The sequence below is a fragment of the Amphibalanus amphitrite genome, unplaced genomic scaffold, assembly GCF_019059575.1.
Source record: "Amphibalanus amphitrite isolate SeventyFive unplaced genomic scaffold, NRLGWU_Aamphi_draft 002142F_arrow, whole genome shotgun sequence".
In the NCBI taxonomy this organism is placed as follows: Eukaryota; Metazoa; Arthropoda; class Thecostraca; order Balanomorpha; family Balanidae; genus Amphibalanus; species Amphibalanus amphitrite.
In genome coordinates, this window is record NW_024883635.1 from 26,912 (window position 1) to 47,697 (window position 20,786).

A 20,786-nucleotide genomic window follows, 5' to 3' on the forward strand; every position below is an offset into this window, starting at 1 on the left:
GCGATCGATTTGAACTAAACGTGTGTAGGGCTCATAAGCGTAACTTTATATCTCTTTGTGGGTGCTCAAGCACCCCCAATCCTGAGCTCAGCACCCCCTGCCTTCTTAAAGCACCCCCAGCCTCCTCAAAACATTCCCAGCTGACTCAAGGCTCTCAATAATCAGAATGTCCATCTCCTAGCAGTGGCGGATCCAGGATTTTCACTGGGGAGGGGCTGCAGGTCATAATTGGGCGCCACGCCCCGGATGGGCGCCATAGTCGCATCGTATTGGCGCTGAAATATTGGCGCCCAGTGGCCCTGACAAGAGGCGCCCAGGATCAGTATGTACAGTGACACCACACGATTGGAAATATCGGTGCGGAGCGTACTGAAACGACGTTATTCGACTGATTTTTGCATCCTAGTCCTAGTATGCGGCACTCCGATGAGTTGCGAATTGAAAATTGGCGCCACTGCGCCTTCGGCGCAGTGGCGCCAGTTTTCCTTGGGTGGGGGCTGCCAGCCCCCGCAGCCCCCCCTGGATCCGCCACTGTCTCCTAGTACCGTAATGAGCCCAGTGAATCATGCAATGTATTTGTATGTATGTATTGACACCAAAAGCCTTCCACATATGGCGTGGCGATTACGGCTTAGATCCGAGTATAATGGGTAACAATCATGCGGGCAGGGGGAAGAACACTCAGCACTAGACGACAGTCATCCATCGATGGGGGTCGCGACAATAATCATATACATATGTACACAAGACAAACAATATATATATATACATAAGCACAAACAGATCGTCCACCAATTGGCGGCATGCCCTGCCTACTACTAAACAGACTCGTCAGCGGCGTAGCGGGGATTTGTTAATCAGCGCGGCCCTGCAGACCGGGCGAAGCTGGCAGGTGGCAGCTGCACTACCTGGGGTGGGAGGCTATTCAATAGCGCCGCGGCACGGTACTCAAAACGCCGTTTTCCAGTTTCAAGCCTCGGTCGGGGAAGATGAAGGAGATGATCCTGCCGTGTGTGCCTGTCTCGAAAATTTTGGTTAGGGACGAACAGTGCAGCGAGGTTCTCGGGCTCTTCATGCTTAATGACCTTTTGCGCGATCGTGAGTGTCAGGTAATCTGACATGGATTTTGGTGATAGCCAGCCAAGTCTGTCACGCAGGTCCGAGACGTGGTCAAACTTACGCCGTCCGAAGATCACTCTAGCGGCAAAGTTCAAAATTTTCTGGAGTCGGTCAAAATTTTTCTGAGTCCCGTTACCGTACACAGTGAGGCAGTAGTTGATCCGTGATATGACAAGAGATGTAACGAGGACTTTAATGACACCGTCAGGGAGACAATTTCGTGCGTGAGACAGTCCGACCAACAAGCCAGTACACCGACGACTAAGCTCGGACACATGTGCTTCCCAGGACAGGGCGCTGTCAAAGACAACACCCAGATTCCCCACCTGCTCGCGTGGCTGCAACACAGAGTCACGAAGAGAGACGCTGAAGTCGGGTACTTTCCGTAAATTTTGTCTGCTGCCAAAAACCATTAGTTGAGTTTTGTTTGCGTTTAGCTTGAGGGCGTGAAGACAGAACCAGTCACTGATTGATGCGAGTGAAGCTTCCATGCGAGAGATAAGCGATCTGAGGTCGTCGGCACGGCCGCTCACTAGAACCTGGGTGTCGTCCGCATATTGGAAAACGGTGGCGTCACCTGCGTATAGCGAGAGGTTGTTCGAAAATATGGTGAAGAGTAACGGTCCCAGGGCAGATCCTTGGAAGACGCCCATATTATTTGGAAGCGGCCGCGACAGTACTCTACCTCCGGCGCCGTTAGATAGGGACACGCTCTGGGTGTGTCCCGTGAGAAAAGCAGAAAACCAAGTGGTCTCGATCCCGTGCATAGCCAGTTTTTGAAGTAGAAGGTCGTGGTCGATGACATCAAAGCATTTGCTCAAATCAAGGAGACACAGCAGTGAAAGTTCTCCCCTATCAGAGGCTGCGAGGATTTGGTCTGTGACGGACAGCAGAGCGGTCTCTGTGGAGTGTCGGGGGCGAAAACCATGCTGCGAGGAGGCAAGGAGATAGTTATTTGAGAGGTAGTGGTAAAGCTGTTGATGTAGGTACAAGGCGTTCCACAACCTTCATAATCACGGGGACTAATGAGATTGGTCGGAAGTTGGTGGGATCTGAGGGGCTGCCAGATTTGAAGATTGGGTGGACTGTGGAATGTTTCCAGGAATCGGGGATATCGGAGTTGGTAATACACGTATTGATAATGTAAAGTATGACGCAACCGGTAGCTGAGAAGCCGGACTTTAACATTCGGATGCAAATGCCATCAGTCCCACTGGCGCCTGAGTTGCGCATGCCGAAGATAGTGTGACCGAGTTCGCCGAGAGTGACCGCGCGGAGCTGGAAACGACAAGCACCGACCCGGGGGAGGCGAACGTTCAGATCGGTAGTGGTGTTAGGAGACCGGACCTCCGCAGCGATGCGAGGTCCGACAGAGACGAAAAATGAATTTAGTTCATCGGCGGGTAAATTAGGCTGCACACTAGGACCGTCCTTTTTCCCTGCTACAACTGTCCTGATAGACTGCCAGACCTTATTGGGACCCCGCTCGCAGATATTTCTCTGAAGCTCCTCTCGCCGGTCGCGACGCAGCGCGGCCCGAACAGAGCGATTCAGCTCCTTGTAAGCTGTCGACTGACGACCGGACAGTCGTAGCGAGGCGCGGCGCTGGGACATAAGGTTCCGTGTTCCGTGTGCAAATACTATGCTTACTCAATTCAGTGACTAAGAGAATATACATTGAATAAATCACCACAAATTAAGATGCATGACATTTGTGTTAACATTACATCTGATATTATCAGGGGCCCGGGAACGATTTTCAAGTTGAGGGGGGGGGGGCGAGCCTAAAATACCTGACATGATGCATATGAAACAGTGGCATAGCTAGGGGTCTAAGGGGACACGTACCCCCTCCCCCCCCCCATCGAGTTCAAAGGGAGCCTCGGGTCCGAGAGGCCGTGCGGCGCCATTTGACCGCTGATGGTTAACGATGGCTATATTTCTACTTAGAAGGGCCCCGTGGGGCTCGTTAGAGCACCTCATGGGCCCTAAATAGCCATACTAAGGTCTCCATAAGGGCCCCACGCCGACTTCTGAGGGCCTCTCGCGGCTTTTAAGGACACCTCGGTGGTCTCCAAAGGCCCGTTAAGCCTGAAACAGACTCTTTCCGCAGTCAGGAAATCGCATGCGAGAGCCTATTCAAATACATGGAAGCACGCTCGCATCAATCGCACGCACCTCCCGCGAGCGGTTGATGCGGGAGGAATTACAATGTATTTGAATAGGCTCTCGCATGCGATTTCCTGAACGCAGAAAGAGTCTGCTTCAGCCTTTACTGGCCTCTGAGAGGTCTTACCGGCCTATGAGGGGACAGTTCTAGGGGCATTTCCCACCTGTGATGGTCTCACACTTATTTTTCTGAGGGCCCCATAACGGCAACTGTGGGGCCCTCATCGGTGCCTATGAGGGCCCACACCGGTGTCTCTGAGGGTTTCACACCCCCAAACTCTGAGTGTCTACACCAGTGCCTATTAAAGCCCTATATCGGCGGCTCCGAGGACCCACCCAACACCTGTGCATCTAAAGGCCACCCACTGATGACTTGAGGGCCCCACAACGGTGACCCTGAGGGCCCTACCGGCGTCTGACAGTACCATGCCGGTCTCTTAGGACCCCGCAGGACTTATTCTGCCGGCCTAAGCCCTAAGGACCCCTTGCCGATCACTGAGACCCCCTGCCGACTTGTAGAGAGTTCGCGTCAGCAGCTCTAAAGGCCCCACACCCGTCTGTAACGGCTCTACACCAGCGTCTATGAGGGCCCGGAGCAACGCCTGTTATGACACTCATCGGCGCCTCTGAGAGAATCACACTAGCACCTCTGATCGCCCATACCGGCACCGGCATGGCGGCCCCACACCGGTGCCTCCCTTCCCGGCGGCTCTGAGGGCCCTACGCCAGTGATTCTGAGGGTGCCACCGATAACTGAAGGCACCACACAAGCCCTTAGTGTAGCTGAGCTTTAATCCCATACCGGCCCTCCGAGGGCGCCACGTCAGTGCACTCATTGCCCCACAATCCACATCCCTCCCTCACACCCGGAGCGGGTAAACTGTGTTATACCTATAGCAACGATTTTACCACCGTTGTACGTTATGTATTTCTCAAAGTTGACTCAAAATGATCCAGTACAAAATCTGGCCTGCCAAACTTATGGCCAAGGTCAGGCCCAAACACGTTTTGGGCAATCAGTCTCAGTCCATGACTCCATTCTTCGACAACTATACGGTGCAAGGCCGATACTGTAGAAACTTGCAATTTGCACCCTTGACCTGACCTTGACCTCAAACTTTAAATTAAGTACATGTTTTTACTTATTCGTGATGAGACCTTTCGATTGGCGTTTGAATTTTCCAAATCGGACCATTAGTTCGGGAGATAACAGGGGGTAAAATTTATCCCCCCAGCCCCGCGCGTTCGGCTGGAGACCCCAGCCCCGCGCGGGTTAATGCATTGGGTGAGCCAAAATTGTTTTACAGTGGCGCTATTAAAACCAGGGCTGCGGAGTCGGAGTCGGAGTCGGAGTCGGTCGGAGTCGACAGTTGTGACCGGAGTCGGAGTCGGAGTCGGAGTCGATTTTAGAAACCCGAGCCGGAGTCGGAGTCGGAGTCACCGAAAATCTGTCGACTCCGCAGCCCTGCTAGGTCTGCGGAGTCGGAGTCGGGAGTTGGAGTCGGTCGGAGTCGACAATTCTGCCCGGAGTCGGAGTCGGAGTCGGAGCTGGTTTTTGAAAGCCGGAGTCGGAGTCGGAATCGGAGTCGCCGAAAATCCATCGACTCCGCAGCCCTGATTAAAACAAGCTCTCGAACCGATTTAACATCATTTCTTGCATGATGCCTGATGGCTACAGTAAAAAAGAACAGCTAAAAAAGCTACAAAAACTATGGCATACCTTTCTGAAAGCTATTGAGCACCCCCAATGATTTTTGGAAAACTACACCCATGGTAGGGCTCAAAATGATGCAACGTGCCACCACAAATCGATTTTTTCAGTTCGTGGGGAATTTGAACTCATTACTGGATGCAGATGTCTTAGCTCATCCCAACGTTTTATAAAAAAAACTATACGATCTTCAATTTAACGAGAACACCCCTCAGTCCCCACGCACACCGCGCTTCCATTCCTTCGCTTCAACTGAGTCAGATACCACCCCCCCCCCCCCCCTCCCTCCGTCCATACTCACCGTGTCCTCTGTGTTCGTAATTTCAGCGGCCGAGGTGCCGGCCGCCCCTGACCTGACGGCCCCACGTGACATCTATCCCCCCCCCTCCTCCCATGCTCACCGTGTCCTCTTTATTCGTATTTTCAGCCGCGGAGGTGCCGGCCACCCCTGACCTGACGGCGCCCCGCGGGACTCGGCCCGTGGACGGCAGTACCGGAGACCTGAGACACACCGCCGGCGTGTTCAACATCACGTGAGTAGCGGACGGGGGGGGGGGCAGTTTCAGTCGGGAAGGGCAGTGGTTTTATGAAGCGTGTGGATCAATTGCTATCGGCGCGTCACTCGATTTGAGGCATGTGGCAAAGTAAGATGTGTTGCTCTTCATTGGTTCGTTGTTTTTTTACTTTGCTTGGTTTAGCCACTGTATTCCATTTGTTAATATTTTTAAGGTCTGTTTCGCTTTCTGATTGCTGAACATATTTATTCCAACATGAAATTGCATTTCAATGCGTAAAACTTGAGTGACTCGGAGCTGAAATGCATCAGCCATTCTTCGGCTACCCCTGTCCCTCTTCTTGCCTTTTTCCCTTCCTTTATCTCTAGCTCTACACTTGCAATCTTCACTCCCCTCGCGATCAGCACCCTCTAACATCTCTCCCCCATTCACAGGCTCCACCGGTGCCCCCGTACCGGCGACCTGGGTGTGCGGGTGGTGCGGGCCGCTGCTGCCGCTGACGGGGGGCTGCTCACGGTGGAGACGGTCACCGCGGCCGGGCCGGCCGGCACGCGAGCCCTCATCGCAGGAGGTGAGAGGCGTGATGGATGGAAGGGATGGACGTCGGGCTGTAGAGTACTAGGTGATATGGAGAAAACTTGCGTTTTGGGACGGCCCGAGATGGATCAAAGTTGTCACGGTGCTGGCTCTGTTTCTTTGGAGGCAATACCCATTCAATTTCCTCTCTACCTTATTTTATTAATGTTCAATCACAATCGGCTTTGTATTTCAGGCAGCTAGAGTTTGTTGGATTATCTCATGTGTAACTCAGGACGTGGTCATCTACTTCGATATCTCGTTCGTTTTTGACCTACATTCTGACCAGACCTTTGTGCCACAGTCTGCCCGCCCACATATGTGACGTCAGCCCTCTCCCCTCCGCCGTCAGGTGACGTCATCACGCACATCTCGGGCTGTCCGCTGCGGCCGCTCTCCTACTCTGCCGCCGTGGACCGACTCCGTCGCGCCGTGGACCCCGTCACTCTCACCGTGATCCGCCGCGGCGACGGTGGCGCCGCCTCGCGGACCGACAGTGGCGCCGCCTCGCGGACCGACAGTGGCGCCGCCAAGCGGCCGGCCGATGAAGACGCGGGTGATGGGGATGATGTGAGCCGCGGTTCGCTGGAGAAGCGCCTGTGTCGAGATGGGCCCGGAAGGGAGAGTGTGAATGATTTGGTGATTGGACGGCTGGCGCGACAGCTGAGTGGAGACTGCCTGGCCACGCCGGAGGGCAAACGGTGAACGTGGTCAGCGGATAGGAAACAGGAAACGAGAGGATAAATGGTCACGGGGGAGCTGAGGAACAGCTGCTGCTGTCCACGCTGGGGTCAGTGTCTCAATCGAACAAGGTTTAGCCCAGACAGCCCAGCCCAGTCCAGCCCAGCCCAGTCCAGCTCAGATAGCCCAGACAAGACTCAGACCCAGAGAGATTCTTTGGAGGGGTTGGAACAAGGAATGAATGGGTTTCATATGACATTTTCATCGAAGGACTTGTGGAGTTTTGGTGCCAGTAGGACCTCTGGTATGAATCCTCAAGATTGGCGGGGCGGTGTCCGCTAGGGAATAGTATGTTCTCAACAGCCGTGCTTCTTGAGAACGGAGATAGACTGCCTGAAGATCGATTAACGCTGGGTTTAGGCGGTTCCGTCACCCACTCTCGTCTACTAGGCTATTTATTTGGGCTATTATAACGAGCCAGTTGTGTGTCGAAGTGTGAATCAGACTGATTGGGAATCAATGATGGCGAGGGCATGATGTGACAAAATGACTGGGACAAACGTACGAAGATGCGCCGCTGCTAAATAGTGTGTTACATTCCGGGCGATGGCATTTGAGCAGCACTTTCCTGCTTTGTGTGTGGCTGATTTATTTAACATGAACGCCGTCTTTGCTCCGTTGGCTTGCTGAGGTAGCTGCCAAGTGCTGGATGGATGTGTTTTCTGTAAATATGACGATTTTTGCTGATGCTAATTGCTATGCGACAAATGATGACTACATGAACCTAACTGATCGTGGATGCAGTGGTATGTTTTTAGAGTGCGATGTTTGATTGACGATTTAAGTATTATCGAGATGGATGGGTACTCTGTCGTTCCAAGTGGTGGTGTGTGCCAGTTTGGGATTCGTTTGCTTCGCTTTGCTTTGTGCATTGTAGTCTAGATTAGCTCTTGTAACTGTCTTTATTGCCAGTACTTTGGTTTTCATGGCCTCAATGTGACATGATAGAGTGACTAGCCGTATAACTGTCTGCAGTATTATTATTATCAGGCTTCTTAGTATCTGTCTCGTGTAAGCTTTCTAATGCCTGCCTGTGAGATTTGAGCATTAATCAATGTTTCTTTGCCCCGCCAGTTGTATGCCAGTTTATGTTTTGTACACCAAAGAATAAATGGCTCGTCGCAGAGCAATTTTTTGCTGAATTCGTAAAGCGAGCTGCCACGTCACGGGGAGTTCGCTAACGGGTTTGTTCACCGGAGCTCATGCTACTGCGAGACTGAAAAATAGCTTCATTAGGTATGTACTGCTATGTAATCAATGTATCAATAAAATTGTATTCCATCAGAGTAAACGGTAAAAGACAAGTTCCCGCAACAAACTCCAGCCATTTCTCGTCATTTTGGAGTTTCATCCGTTCCTGGCATTAGTCTATTCGATTTCTTGAAATTGGTTTTGTTTTGAACCACACCGGTGCGGAAGCTGTTCCGCCAGCCAACCGAGGAAACTGGGAATATATTTGAACCGTGGTGAACTGATAACTGAACGAGATGCTGACCATGTTAACCCGCGCCCGGCTGGGGGTCCTGGATTTCCACGCCCTGCTGGGGGGGGGGGGGGGGTGTTTGAACACCCCCCCTTGTAACTCGGCTCCTGGGCCACGTAGCGATACGCGGAAGGCGGCGTTCGAAAGAGCGTCAAAAATAATGACGAAATCACTTCGGTCAATTTTTTGGTCAGGTCAAAGGTCAGGTCACCAGAGGTCATTGAAGGTAAAATTTCGCCGATTTCCAGGTCGAATGTCGAAAATTTCCAAGAAGCCAACGCATAACTCGGGAACCAATAGAGCTACAGCGCCGCGAAAAAGCGCATTCGATAGCCCTATTAAAGCCCTTTCTGAGTAATTCTCTCAGATTTGACCTAACGTCAACGGTTTTGCCTCCAGGGGGCAAAAACTGCAAAAATAGCCGATTTTTTCGGAAACAGTTTTACTGCAATAACTTTTGACCCGAGCCATGTACGAGCTTACTTTCACCGGCATCGTGTTCCTCTCGTCAAGACGCATCGAATGAACTATAACTTGACCTTGAAAGGTCAACTTGAAAATTTGACCTCAGGTCAAGGTCATGACCTGACCGGAAAGGGTCATGTTGCATATCAGTCGATCCGTATCGTCGAGCTGAACACATCTAAGGCGTTTTCATCGCTCTAGCATGCCTCTATCAAAAGTTATTTGCAAAAAACTGTTAGATACCATTCGTGACCTAAGATGACCTCAGGGCATAAACAAGGGTCACGGACACCATTTTCATGTTCAGTGTGTCTAAACCACTTGTAATTCGGTGTTTGGGAGTGTTTATAATGTCTTTCATCCAAAAGAGGCGCATTTCAATTTTCTCCCATTGACTTATAATGGGGAGGTCGCAAAATTGACCTGACCTTAGGTCATCGATATCAAAATTCTGAGATATACATTTTGTACATGCTATTGCTCTTAGCAATCGCTGAAAGTTTCAAAGCGATCGGTCACTCGGTGTAGCTAAGACAGACATTGAAACTTTTTATGAGGTGAGGTCACTTCAAGTGACCTGGTGACCTGACCTTGAATGACCTTGGTCTGAAATTTTCACAACATGTGTAGAATTGATGTATGATAAGGTGTACCAAAAACGGCGGCGCTCCGCGCCGCCGTTTTTGAGATATTCGCGAAAAACCACAAGGGGGGGTGTTCAAACACCCCCCCCCAGCAGGGCGCGGGTTAAAGAGAGTGGACTCGGGAGTAAGTCAAATATGAAATAGTTAGGTATAGGTACGATACGGTCAAATAGAAAAAAAAACTCGGGAGCTGAAATCAAATCATCCGAAGTTACTTCGCGAATCGCTAGCTAAACGTTAGAAGCGAAGTGCGAAAATCGTCGAAGCTGGTTCACTTTTTGGTCACGGTAAATGTTAATAACTAAATTGTGCTCGTCGAACGAAACTCGAATACGTCATAACATACTCGTAGGCGACGGAACGGGGAGGGCACCGGGGCACCGTGCCCCCTTTGATTTTTGCATTGTAACATTAGCCTATGGGTGTTGCATGGAAAGAATGAGACCAAAAGTCGGCAGTGCCCCTGCCCCCCCCCCCCCTCCTTAATTGAGGGTGTTACGCCGCTACTGCGTCATAATCAATCTATGGCAATTGGCTCAGTAACATGGTATAGCGATTTCGAACAGTATTCTAAAGCGCTATGTTGTTGTGGGAAGCCTCAAGCCTGAGAAGCCACATCATGACTGCATGTTGATACAAGTTTTAATCATGCGGAAGATTATGACGATGATTCGTTTGAAGACAAGCGATAACTACAAACGGTCGTTCCTGTCAACACCGTCCATCTGCTTGTTGACGAGTGCAAAACAGGCAAAACACCTTTCTCCCTTCGTTTTATTTTCCAGCCGCATGTATTGCATTTGAAACATTGCTTGCATCTGACTTATTCGAGCCTTCCTAGAGTTCCTGGCAACTGAAATTTTACCAAGGTTTGTAAAATTTAAATACCTACCGTCCTACATACCTACTTTTATCAGCGTAACTACTTAGAATGTGGGTTGTGAATTATGAGAAACTAGTGGATCAAAGACATACTCAATAATATCCCTACTGCTTTATTTCTTGTGCGCACGTTACATATGCATAAGATTTATCTTTAAAAACGTACAGTAGGGGAGAGTGGGGCAAAGCGGCCACCCTAACGCTTCTCACGATGCCAACGCTTGATTTTTAAACTTGTAAAGATTCTTTCTATACCAATGTGATCCCTAGTAAGTTGCCTTTTATTTCAACTGCGTTTTATTTCCAAAGGTGTTCACATATGAAAGATATTGACAAAATTTTAAACCTATGCATATTGTCCACTTTGCCCCATACCCTGGGGCAAAGCGGCCACCGGCGTCTTCTCAAGTCCCGATATGAGAAACAAAATAGTTGCCTCGTGTACGACTAGTGTATTTGATGGTGACAAGTTTAAGCGAGGATGGATGTTTACTTTATCATCTTCCACCTGTAGGTAAACAAAGAAAGGATTTTCATGAAAATAAACATTTAATTGCATTATTTGGTAACTCATGCAACTGAAAAGTGGCCAAGATGAATGCATGACGACACATTTGAATATAGATAATGTTTTTTATCCAGATGGAAGCAACTCATGGCCAATTGGGGTGTGGCCACTTTGCCCCGGCCACTATGCCCCGCGCATACCGTCCGAGGCAGAAATATTCCAGCTTAGCTATTAGTGGGGTAAAAAACATTAAAATTGGTAAAATACATGTACGATAACCATGCAATGCATGGACAAGAACGCTTATAAAAATTCCAAACGGTTATGGAATAACATAACATTTAAAAATTGTAAACATAGTTGGTAGCCTGGCAAGAAATGCTTTTCCGTGTTTCACAGAACAATGGTGATGGGCCTGAAATCCCGGTCTGGCTCATTCGAACGACCGTGAAGAGAAGTATAATTGGAAACCATAAATTGGAACTGACGCCAGCTATGAAGGGCTAAAACGATGGGTGGCCGCTTTGCCCCGGGTGGCCGCTTTGCCCCACTCTCCCCTACACGCATTTAACATAAAAATAGTGTGCCTACTGGTGCAGAATTAACTTTTAATTTGTAATCAAAATTTGTATTGGCATGCTAGAATTCTGTTTTCATTCGGTTCTTGTTTTTCATTGTAGCCGTCAATGATTCATTATGTAGAAAAAGCCAAGGATAAAAGTCATTTAATTTAAGTAACTTCCATGGGCTACCACATTTCTTATTTAGTAGTCATATGCTACCATTTTTTGTCGCAGCTGCGCATATTTTGCAAGCAATAAATAGAGATGAAAGGAACTCGGCATTGCAAAGACTCTAAGACTCTAACTCTGAGCTTCTGATGGTGATTTTATTTATTAAAAGCAACATAGTGCATGAGAGATGGTAACTATTTATGCAAATAGTATTTCAGAATATTTTAATTTCTCAAAAGGCAGAGAGTTAAAGATTTGAAGCCTAGCTGACAAGAAAATTATGCCAACTCACACTATTCCAGCGACTCCTTAATTTGGAGAGTTGCCACCTCTAGTGCCTGGAGGCAGTCAGCTGCTGTGAGCTGAATGCTGATTGGCTAGGCGGCAGACCGTCGCCGCTGTTGCTGCCGCTGGTGGTGCCCGTGTCCGCGCTCCCGTGTAAAAAATAAGAAATTTACCGTGATACCCTATAGTTTCTGTCGTGATTGATTCGTGATTATTTTGGCTAACATATCTTGATACCGGATCATCTACGGAGGTTTTCTTCAGGATTACTTTGGTGGGTATTTTTAGTCGTATTCCCCCCTGTGCGTTTCCTTTGTTTGGAGGTCGCAAAAATCGATAACATGCTTTGGGCACGGACTGCGTGGGCTTGTACCGTTTTTCATGCTTTGCCTATGATTTTTGCGAGTTACTCAGATTAGGTGTAAAATTTGGGTCATAAGGGCATAAATTTAGGCTGCCATTTTATGCTCAATTCTTGTGGTTGGATCTGGATGGGCAAAAAGACTGTGATCTTTATAGGGTAGAGGAAATTAAAACATTCATTTGATAAATTTCAGCATTTTATGCCATACTCATCACATGCTTAATTGATTTTTTTAAACTCATCGGGTGTCGAAGGGTTGGGGTGGAAATATAATTTGACCTGATTCCGCCATGGTTCCGTCATTACCTACAAACTGAAATGGAAACTGATACCTACTTGGTCTGAACTCTGAAGCTAGTAGAAGGTTGATGAATTTTTTTAGGAAGCAGATATGAATTTTTTTAGGAAGCAGATATGCTTAAATGCAACATAATTTCAATTTACCATTTGACAGGAGGGCCCTGCCCTTGTAAAGGACGACGGTGAAAACAGGGCACCTGGGGCGATTTGATCAACGTTCGTGAAATTCACACATGACAATTAGCTTGTGGAAGGCCCACAAAGGGGGAGAAGTTCCAAATGTCACGTGACTAATTTGCCCTCCTCTGTTTTCACTGGCGTCCCTTGTAAAGACCACATTTTATCAGTCATTGGCTATAATTTAAGTAGGTAGTCAAGTTACAGCATTGTGTTTTGTAAAATGATTTTATTTGCTAAGGAAGGTAATTTGCAAAATGCTTACAAGTCCAGTAATGACTGCTTTTTTATTGTTAAGATGTTTTTTTTCTTACCAAGTAGCAAACATCTACCTACCTTTCAGTGATCAGTACCTATATGAAAAGGCACTAAGGTCTGGAGGTCCATATGTCCCAATGGGACTCTTTTTAACTCAGACATTGTCATTACTGAGATACTGGGTTAGAAACTATTTAAAATCAAATAAAAAATTAACCCTGCAATCTTGTAGAGCCTGTAGAGCAGATAATATGAAATTAACTGATTCTTAGCTGGTTAAATGTGAAAAGGCTAAAAGTGCTGGCTAAATGGATTTGCTAAATGTGAAAAACTCAGTTGACTGGCTAGAATGTTTGACATTTTACAAGCTTCTATATTTTAAAGGATTCATCAATCATCAGCCTACGCCTAGCCATATTTAATGTCAGATATAAGCCATAGCACCATCTCAAGCAAAAGTAAGCTCTGAGTAATGTTGGTGAAATTTTGCTATCAGCAATATTTTTGGAAAGCCTTACCAACCATTTAGCTTGTCATGGCTACCAGCCATGCAATGTAACTAGTTGCAGCTTGACTTACAATTGAGCAGCTACTGAATAGCATACTTATTATGAATTCATTCAGAGCCCTACATCTTATATGGTGCACTTCTTGGTTGTGTCCCTAGGCTCATTTGCTCACCCATGTATCAAAATGCAAGTCTTAGTCACACACCTGGAATAATCAGCATTGTGATTTGTGATGCATTGTTCTTTGTATTGTTTTTTAATTCTGCCTCACACTTGTCTCTTCTTTGTTTCAGTGTGGATCATCCTCCCTTTGAGCGCGCTCCGGCCAGCACCAGTGGTGACCCTCCATCCAGTGGTGACCCTCTGACTAGTGACGGGCCGCTGGTGACCCGCAGTGTCAGTGTCAGTGTCAGTGTGTCAGTGGTGAGTGCTGGCGCGTCGCCCCATGCTCGAATGGGAAGGCAACAATGGAAACGGAGACGGAGACAACCTGTCCTTCGAGGACTCGGACAGGTGAGAGAGGATGGGAGGAGGGAAGAGGAATGAGGAAGGGAGGGGTGGGGAGTGAATATGTAAGGTAGAGCACAGGGCACAGAGATGACTGGAATGACTTATCATCGCGCAAACAGGTGACTCCGAACTACTTCTTGCATATACTTTGTTTTGCTATTTTTGTCTGCGCACAAGTATTTCATGTTTTTAATGTGTAGGCGTCTGTCAGTGTATTCCCATATTTGCGAGACATCCATATTTGTAATATGCATTTTTGCATCCGTCTTGCTCACCTTTTATGAACTGTCTTCACCTGTCGCTCGGACTACGGGCGAATATGTTGAAGATACAGAAGATGAAACATGACATTGAATTGCTAAAATTACTGTCGTATCACGCTGAAGGAACGTCGTGTTACGACATACATTTGTGCGTTTTTATAGAACACTGAACATATCTGCCAGTGGCGTTAAATAAGCTAGTGATCTTACGCCTACCCCAAGAGTCTCCTTGCATTTTCGTTTTTGCGTCATTGCTGTCCCCTTCCGGCCCTAGTCCTTCCGTTCTTTGGCGGGGATTCACATCTAACCCCCCCAACGGTTGGGAACAGAAGTATGTGTCTGGCCTTCTGGGAATGCTTTCGGGTTCATTGTGCCGAGAGAAGTCAGGATATCTGGCCATCCCCAGAACACTCCATTAATTGCAGGGTGCATGGCGGCAATTAATGACATGAGCTGCTGTCGGACTTTTTATGGATATTACAACCGTGAGCCGGCGCACTGAGGAGTTAAATTGACCCGTAATTGGCGCCCATTTGTGGCTTATATCCGCGCCATTTTCCGTATTCCATTGTTTCATGGGTCGTTGGTGCGAACCTGTTTTGAAGCTGGTCATAACTTCTGAGATGCTTTTGGGTGTTTGAGTTCGAATATATTGGCTGTAAAGAGCATTATTTGCACTGCATTCTACCTTTGCACTACTCTCATCGTGCTTCCATCATATCCTTATGGTTTCTATTAGCATCAGCCGTTAATATTCTCATTTCCTTAGGTCGGGAGTCCACCTCCCGCCGGTCTTTTGACCTGCGTGACTCTCTCCCGCCTTGTCGCTGTCTCTGTCTCTCCATCTCTGCCTTTGTCTACACAATTTTCACTCCATTCGCCCCCTGGCTGGTTGCATTGTCTTTACCTTTTCTCTACCTATACTCTACCTACACGATGTCTGTGCGTCTGCCCGTACCTCTACTGTGCCGTTAGCGCCTCAGTCCGCCGGCCGGCCGGCGTCGGCCTTGGAGGCCTTGGCCCCGTTCCGTTGTCGCTGGGGTACCTCCACCTGGTCTGACAGCCGGTCCGGTCCTGTCGCCTGATAGGTCGGCTGAAGAGTTTGGAGTTTGGATGTATGGAGAGTTGTGAGGTTTTGATAAAGTTGAGAGTGAGTTAGAGTGAGAGGGTAGGTGTCTGTGGCAGGTCGATTAGGGAGTTAGGAGTTGGAGTTGGACGGAGAGTGAATGAAAGTGAGAGGATATGTGCCGTTAGTGACTCAAGAGTGAAATATCCGTGTCTACTAGCCCATATGATAGGAGTAAGCGGTGGTGTTGTGTTTGGCTTAGATTCATGACTTTATTCTTATTCGGGCTAATATGACTATGCAAGTATCGTCTGGGTTTGAATAATGCAGTTTTGCATCTTGAACCTTCAATCATAGGGGCACGTGGCGCTGTTTGTTTAGGATATGTCAGCAGGTCACATTAGTCTAGGATTGTGTATAAAGATGAGCTCCTCAGAGCTCTAGTCGATGAAGAAAGTGTTCTCGTACATAAATCACCCATTGGTCAATAGAACGCCTACGGTAGTTGCGTAACTCGTCACCCTCGGCGCCGTACATTTGCCGATTCAGCTGTATGGCGCTGGCCCGTCCGGAGGAGTTTGACACTGCCATTGCCAAACAGTGTGACACGGGACCGGCGGTGACACCTGTCTCCAAAGCGCCGTCCGGGCTCTGCTGTTGGGTAACCCAGACATCGGAGATGAAAAATTCAGCACGGGCTGTGGTGCGGGGTCCGTGGGGTATTTGCAGACGTGTTTGTACCTTTTAGTCAATAGTCGTACTTCATGTGATGGATTGCTAGGTTATGCGCTTGCATCGTCGGTAGACCGTAGAAATGCCATATTACGTGCCAATATTTATGATGGCGCAGGATTTACAATTGGATTTATTTGACTATATAGCTAGTAGCTACATAGTAGTCAAGAACCTTTCTCGATACGATGAGTTCGTGTGGATTAGCCTTATCATTTGGCACGCGTCACTGACATTATCAGTGACAGGTCTTGAAACGCTGCCTGATATCACATACAGTAGGTATACACTCGGCTGCTTTGAGTCTGTTGTAGGTCACACAGTAACATTGTCTGCCGTGCCGTCTGCCATGCTGTCTGGTATGATGTCTTACATGATGTCTGTCGCTTTGTCTGCATCGTGTCTGACATGTCTGAAACGGCGTATGCTCTAGTACCTAATCTTGTTTGGTTATGTCCTATATCCTTCATGCTGTCTGTCAATGTGCGTGTCACGCTGTCACGTTGTGTGATGTAATGTTTGACACATCGTTTGACACGTCGAATTCCGCAGCGGCTGGCATTCTTTTGATCATAATGAACCACGCCGCTAATCCCACTGTAAATAGTGATTGTGATAGTTTCACGCATGTACCTGGACCTAATGATTGCTTAGTATTTGGAGACCGAGCTGTTATATAACAGTTTCTCGCCTGACCTTGACCCTGACCTCAACCTGAGTGAGTTGACCCAGCCCCAGCACTTGTTGACCCGAGCAGCTGGGGAGGGATAGGGAGGGAGGGAGTTGACTAAACCGACCGGTTTTTACCGATCGGACGGGTTTTGGCAGCGGCATCTGTTGCGGCAACAATGTGTCCCTAGGGTGCTCAGAGGCCGAGAAATGGGCTGGATAGACTCCAGAGTCAGGGGTCTATCCGATAGACCAGAGATAGACTCCACTTCGGAGCCATAAGATATTAGTTGTTGAGCCCTGTATGGTTGAGGGGCTGAGGGTGCGATCTGGTTATATGCTGGGTCATCTGATTCTGGTTTAGTGGTGTATGTCCCAGTTGACTTTGGATTGGTATTTAGTCGTGGATGCTGAGTCCTGGACTCGAGGTTGTTGCAGTCCAGGCACCTTTAAAATCTTGCTTCATCATCGTTGAAATAGTAGGTCGCTAATGTTGTTATTTTGCGCTTGGTTTACAGTAAGGTAGAATGAGGTTTTACTGTTCGATTAATAAGAGTTGTGACGCTGCATACAACGCTCGGCACTTGGAACGCGATTTGTGATCACGCACTTTAATGTTTGTTTTAGCACCACATGGTAGGAATCGAAGCCCTTGATGGCGAATTAATGCTCGAACTCGTAAAATGTTCACCTCAGAGAGTGTTGCGACGGTTCAAACAGTGTGAACGAATTCCGTATAATGTCCGCGAATGCTTTCATGCACAGCTGAATTATGGATTCATCTTGATTGAGTGTCGTGTGGAACCCGTATTGCGCCATCGCTCTACTGAGGCTTTTGAAGCGGGTCTTCGGCTGTGTGCTAGTTGGGAAATGATGCTGGCCTTCCCAACTGTACTTTTGGGCCTTAAACTTCCCCTAAGAGAGAGCTGAATGAGGCATTGCTTTGGTTGCTCATTCGCTGGCTAAAGTTATCCCTCTTTGTGCCTTTTGCGGTGAATGGCGTTTGATCAAGCCCATTACATAAGCACCGACCGTTGACCCGTGACCTCCTCTGGCTAGGAAGGGGACATCATGAGCGGGGTCTGTTTAAACCTAACGGATATCGATCTTTGTCGCAATTAGGGGACGTGTTTTTAGAAGTGGGGGCTACCATCACTATCTCCCGCCCTCATGATCTGAAATCTGGGGGACTTATGCTTGTCGTTTCCACGTTCCGAACCTCTGACCTGTTACCTAACCTGACATGACCTGACCTTTCCTCAGGTTTGAGGACAGTTTGTTCTCTTGAGTCTCGGAGTAGGAGTCTGTCTGTACCAACTGACCCCCTCTGACCTGACCTGACCTGACCTGACCTAACCAGTAACCTCTCCCTCTCAGTTTTGAGGACAGTCTGTGCTCGTGGGTCTCGGAGCAGGAGTCGGTGTGCACCAACTGACCCGCTGTGGCCTGACCTGACCCCACCTCTCCCTGGCAGATTTGAGGAGGACAGTCTGTGCTCGTGGGTCTCGGAGCAGGAGTCGGTCTGCACGAACTGGCGCGGCTGGAAGAGACCGACTGTGAGCCGACTGCCTCCGCCGCCCTCCGCATTCTACTCCAGCAAAGACGAAGGTCAGTCCCCTCAGGAGTGATAAGAGGGTTGAGAGGGATGGGGAAAGGGAAAGAACGATGGAGAGAGGCGGATGGGTGAATAGGGGTGAAAAGATGTAAGAGAATGTGAAGGCTTATAAGAGTGAAACGAACTGAGAGGAATGAAGTGTAATAAGTGGGTGAATAGGGGTGAGGCGGGGCTAGTAACGGGACATGGGTGCGAACTGGGTCAAAAAGATGACTCGGTTCGCGTATTTAGAGCGGTTGCCTAAAACTTATTGGCTGGATGCGACCCTGGGTGAAGCGGGAAATACTTGCCGACAAATGCATAAACATTTAATGGTTCTTCGTGGACGTAGGTACTCTTGACAAACTCATATAAACTGACAGCTTGTTCCTCTGAATATGACTATGTCAGTTAGGCCACATTCTTACGTCACGTCAGTCTATTTATGTTTGCTGGCGCCCGGACAGCATTTCGTCTCCGCGGATACCGCCACGGACTGGGACCACATTCTTGGACACGTATTTGACTCGTGGGCCATGAGATGTTATATGGGCCACGTAGCCAAGCATCGCTACTTAGCCGCTCGATAGTGCTTTAGCCACCTGCCGATAAATGGATTACTTTTACTTCATAAACTGTATTCTGTTATATAACTATATACCACATTCTGGCTCATGGCCCACGTGTCAGCACGTTGTCCACGTGTTGGCACGTGATGCACGTGCCGTGGCCAGCTGGTCTATGTTTGCCGGCTCGTGGCCAGGTGGGGGGAGGTGGACGGGCGTTCTTCCGCCCCCGGTCGCCGACCCCGGCCGGCCGACCGGCCAGTTTGGTGGCACTCCACTCCCAGGGCTGTCTTTGTCCGCGACAGACCAGGCTCCCCAGGCCAGCTGCTGCTATTATTAGTGCTTGTTGGGATGTATTTCCGTTTTGTTGACGACTTTTGGTGACAGGAAGGAATAAGGACATACCTAAATGTTGGTCGTTTGAGAATTATTATGCATATGAGTGAGATCGTATATCATTGTATAGTGTATACGCATTCATATTGTATGAAGTTGATAAGGGGAAATCGCCGTTTTTATGCGCGATCCGTTGTCAACACCCACCCGGTGTTTCTAACTAGCGCATGCAGTTTAGGTCCACTCATGTGAACGAGCTCCTTAATGCCCAATTATGCCGGCGTATCAACGATATCCGCGTTATGAACTGAGCCCAGCGCAGTAGACACCCATAACTGTCCCTAATCGCGGCGGTTGCCATGGTTACCCACCACGCCACTCCGTCTGATAATTCTGCGTCATGTTCCAACTCTGCAGCCCTGCATGGGTGCAACAGGACATCATAGGAAACCGGCGCCTATTTGCTGGAATCTGGTCGCCTACGCTCGCTGAAAACCAGTCGTTGAACGGCATTTCCTATTGACAACTGGCGCACGTGTGGAGCTGGACGGCGGCGAGTGACCTCAGTAAAAATATACAGCGGCGGTCGACATCACGCTAACATCGAACTGGTGGGGGGAGGAGAGAGAGGAGAGAGACATGGGTGACGTTTGGTGCAGGAGTCATGTTGTGGGATAGTATAGTGGGAGGGCTGTTTGCGGATCATTGCCTTGTTTCGGTGGGGCGGAGTTTGCTTGACGCTATGAGCAGGCACTCGTAATTATGACGAACTTGAATCCGAACATATGTTTCACAGGTAAAAATTTCGTTTTATACTACATCGGACGTGAAAGAAACAATCCCTCATAAGGATACAAGCATCCGCAAGCAGCACTGTACCACTGTACCATAATTAAAAAGATATGATTCACCAAGTGTCATCTTTTTCTTTATCAAATGCCAAACATTTAATAACCTTGAACATCAGTGCGTATGCGATATTGGCGCGGCTTTGTTTTGGTTCACGGTACGGTTAGCCGTAGTTCGCTAACCGTACTCCGCAGCGGGCCCGACTGGCTGCGGCGCTGAGCGGTAGGTACCGTGGACGACGCTGGCAGTGTTGCAGGTACGGTGGTTGGTAACCGGTCCATAGCGGTGTCTGTCTGTCTGACCGACCGGCCGACCGCCAGACGACCGATGGACTTTGACGACCCCGCCGGTCACGGAACGGACAGACATACTGACACGGACGGACAGACATACTGGCACGGACACACGAGCGTACTGGCACAGACGCACGGGCATCGATCTACTGAGAGTTCAGTAGTAGACGGACAGGCTGACGGACACTGCAACCTGAACATACTGGTACAGAAATAGGAACACCATGCATTACATTACACATGCATGCATTTATTGCATAGACAGTACACAAGGCACAGACGCATATGCATGGGTGCATACTACACAGTCACACATCTACATACATTTACACGCGGGCGTATCTCATTGCCCATAGATGCACAGACGCTGACACAAACTCTTGACAGACTGGCACCAATATAGCTACCTAAACACGCAGTACACAGACACATGCAGTTGTTCACGCACACACCCCAGAAACAAATGCA

At 48.7% G+C, this 20,786-nt stretch overlaps 1 protein-coding gene and 1 long non-coding RNA gene across 2 annotated transcripts in view; both read left to right on the forward strand.

The window, feature by feature from the left end:
- The window catches only part of LOC122376449 (tyrosine-protein phosphatase non-receptor type 13-like), a 29,680-nt gene extending 21,723 nt beyond the window's left edge, over positions 1 to 7,957 (forward strand). The window contains exons 11-13 of the mRNA XM_043356322.1: positions 5,427 to 5,532; positions 5,949 to 6,085; positions 6,443 to 7,957. Coding sequence (XP_043212257.1) covers positions 5,427 to 5,532; positions 5,949 to 6,085; positions 6,443 to 6,795 — 596 coding nt within the window. The 3' untranslated portion in view covers positions 6,796 to 7,957. The remainder of the gene's footprint in view (positions 1 to 5,426; positions 5,533 to 5,948; positions 6,086 to 6,442) is intronic.
- A 3,976-nt stretch (positions 7,958 to 11,933) lies between these two features.
- LOC122376450 lies at positions 11,934 to 18,288 on the forward strand. The gene is made up of 3 exons (XR_006255639.1): positions 11,934 to 12,106; positions 13,734 to 13,953; positions 18,155 to 18,288. It is a non-coding gene; the product is annotated as an uncharacterized LOC122376450 (long non-coding RNA).
- The last annotated feature ends 2,498 nt before the right edge of the window (positions 18,289 to 20,786 follow it).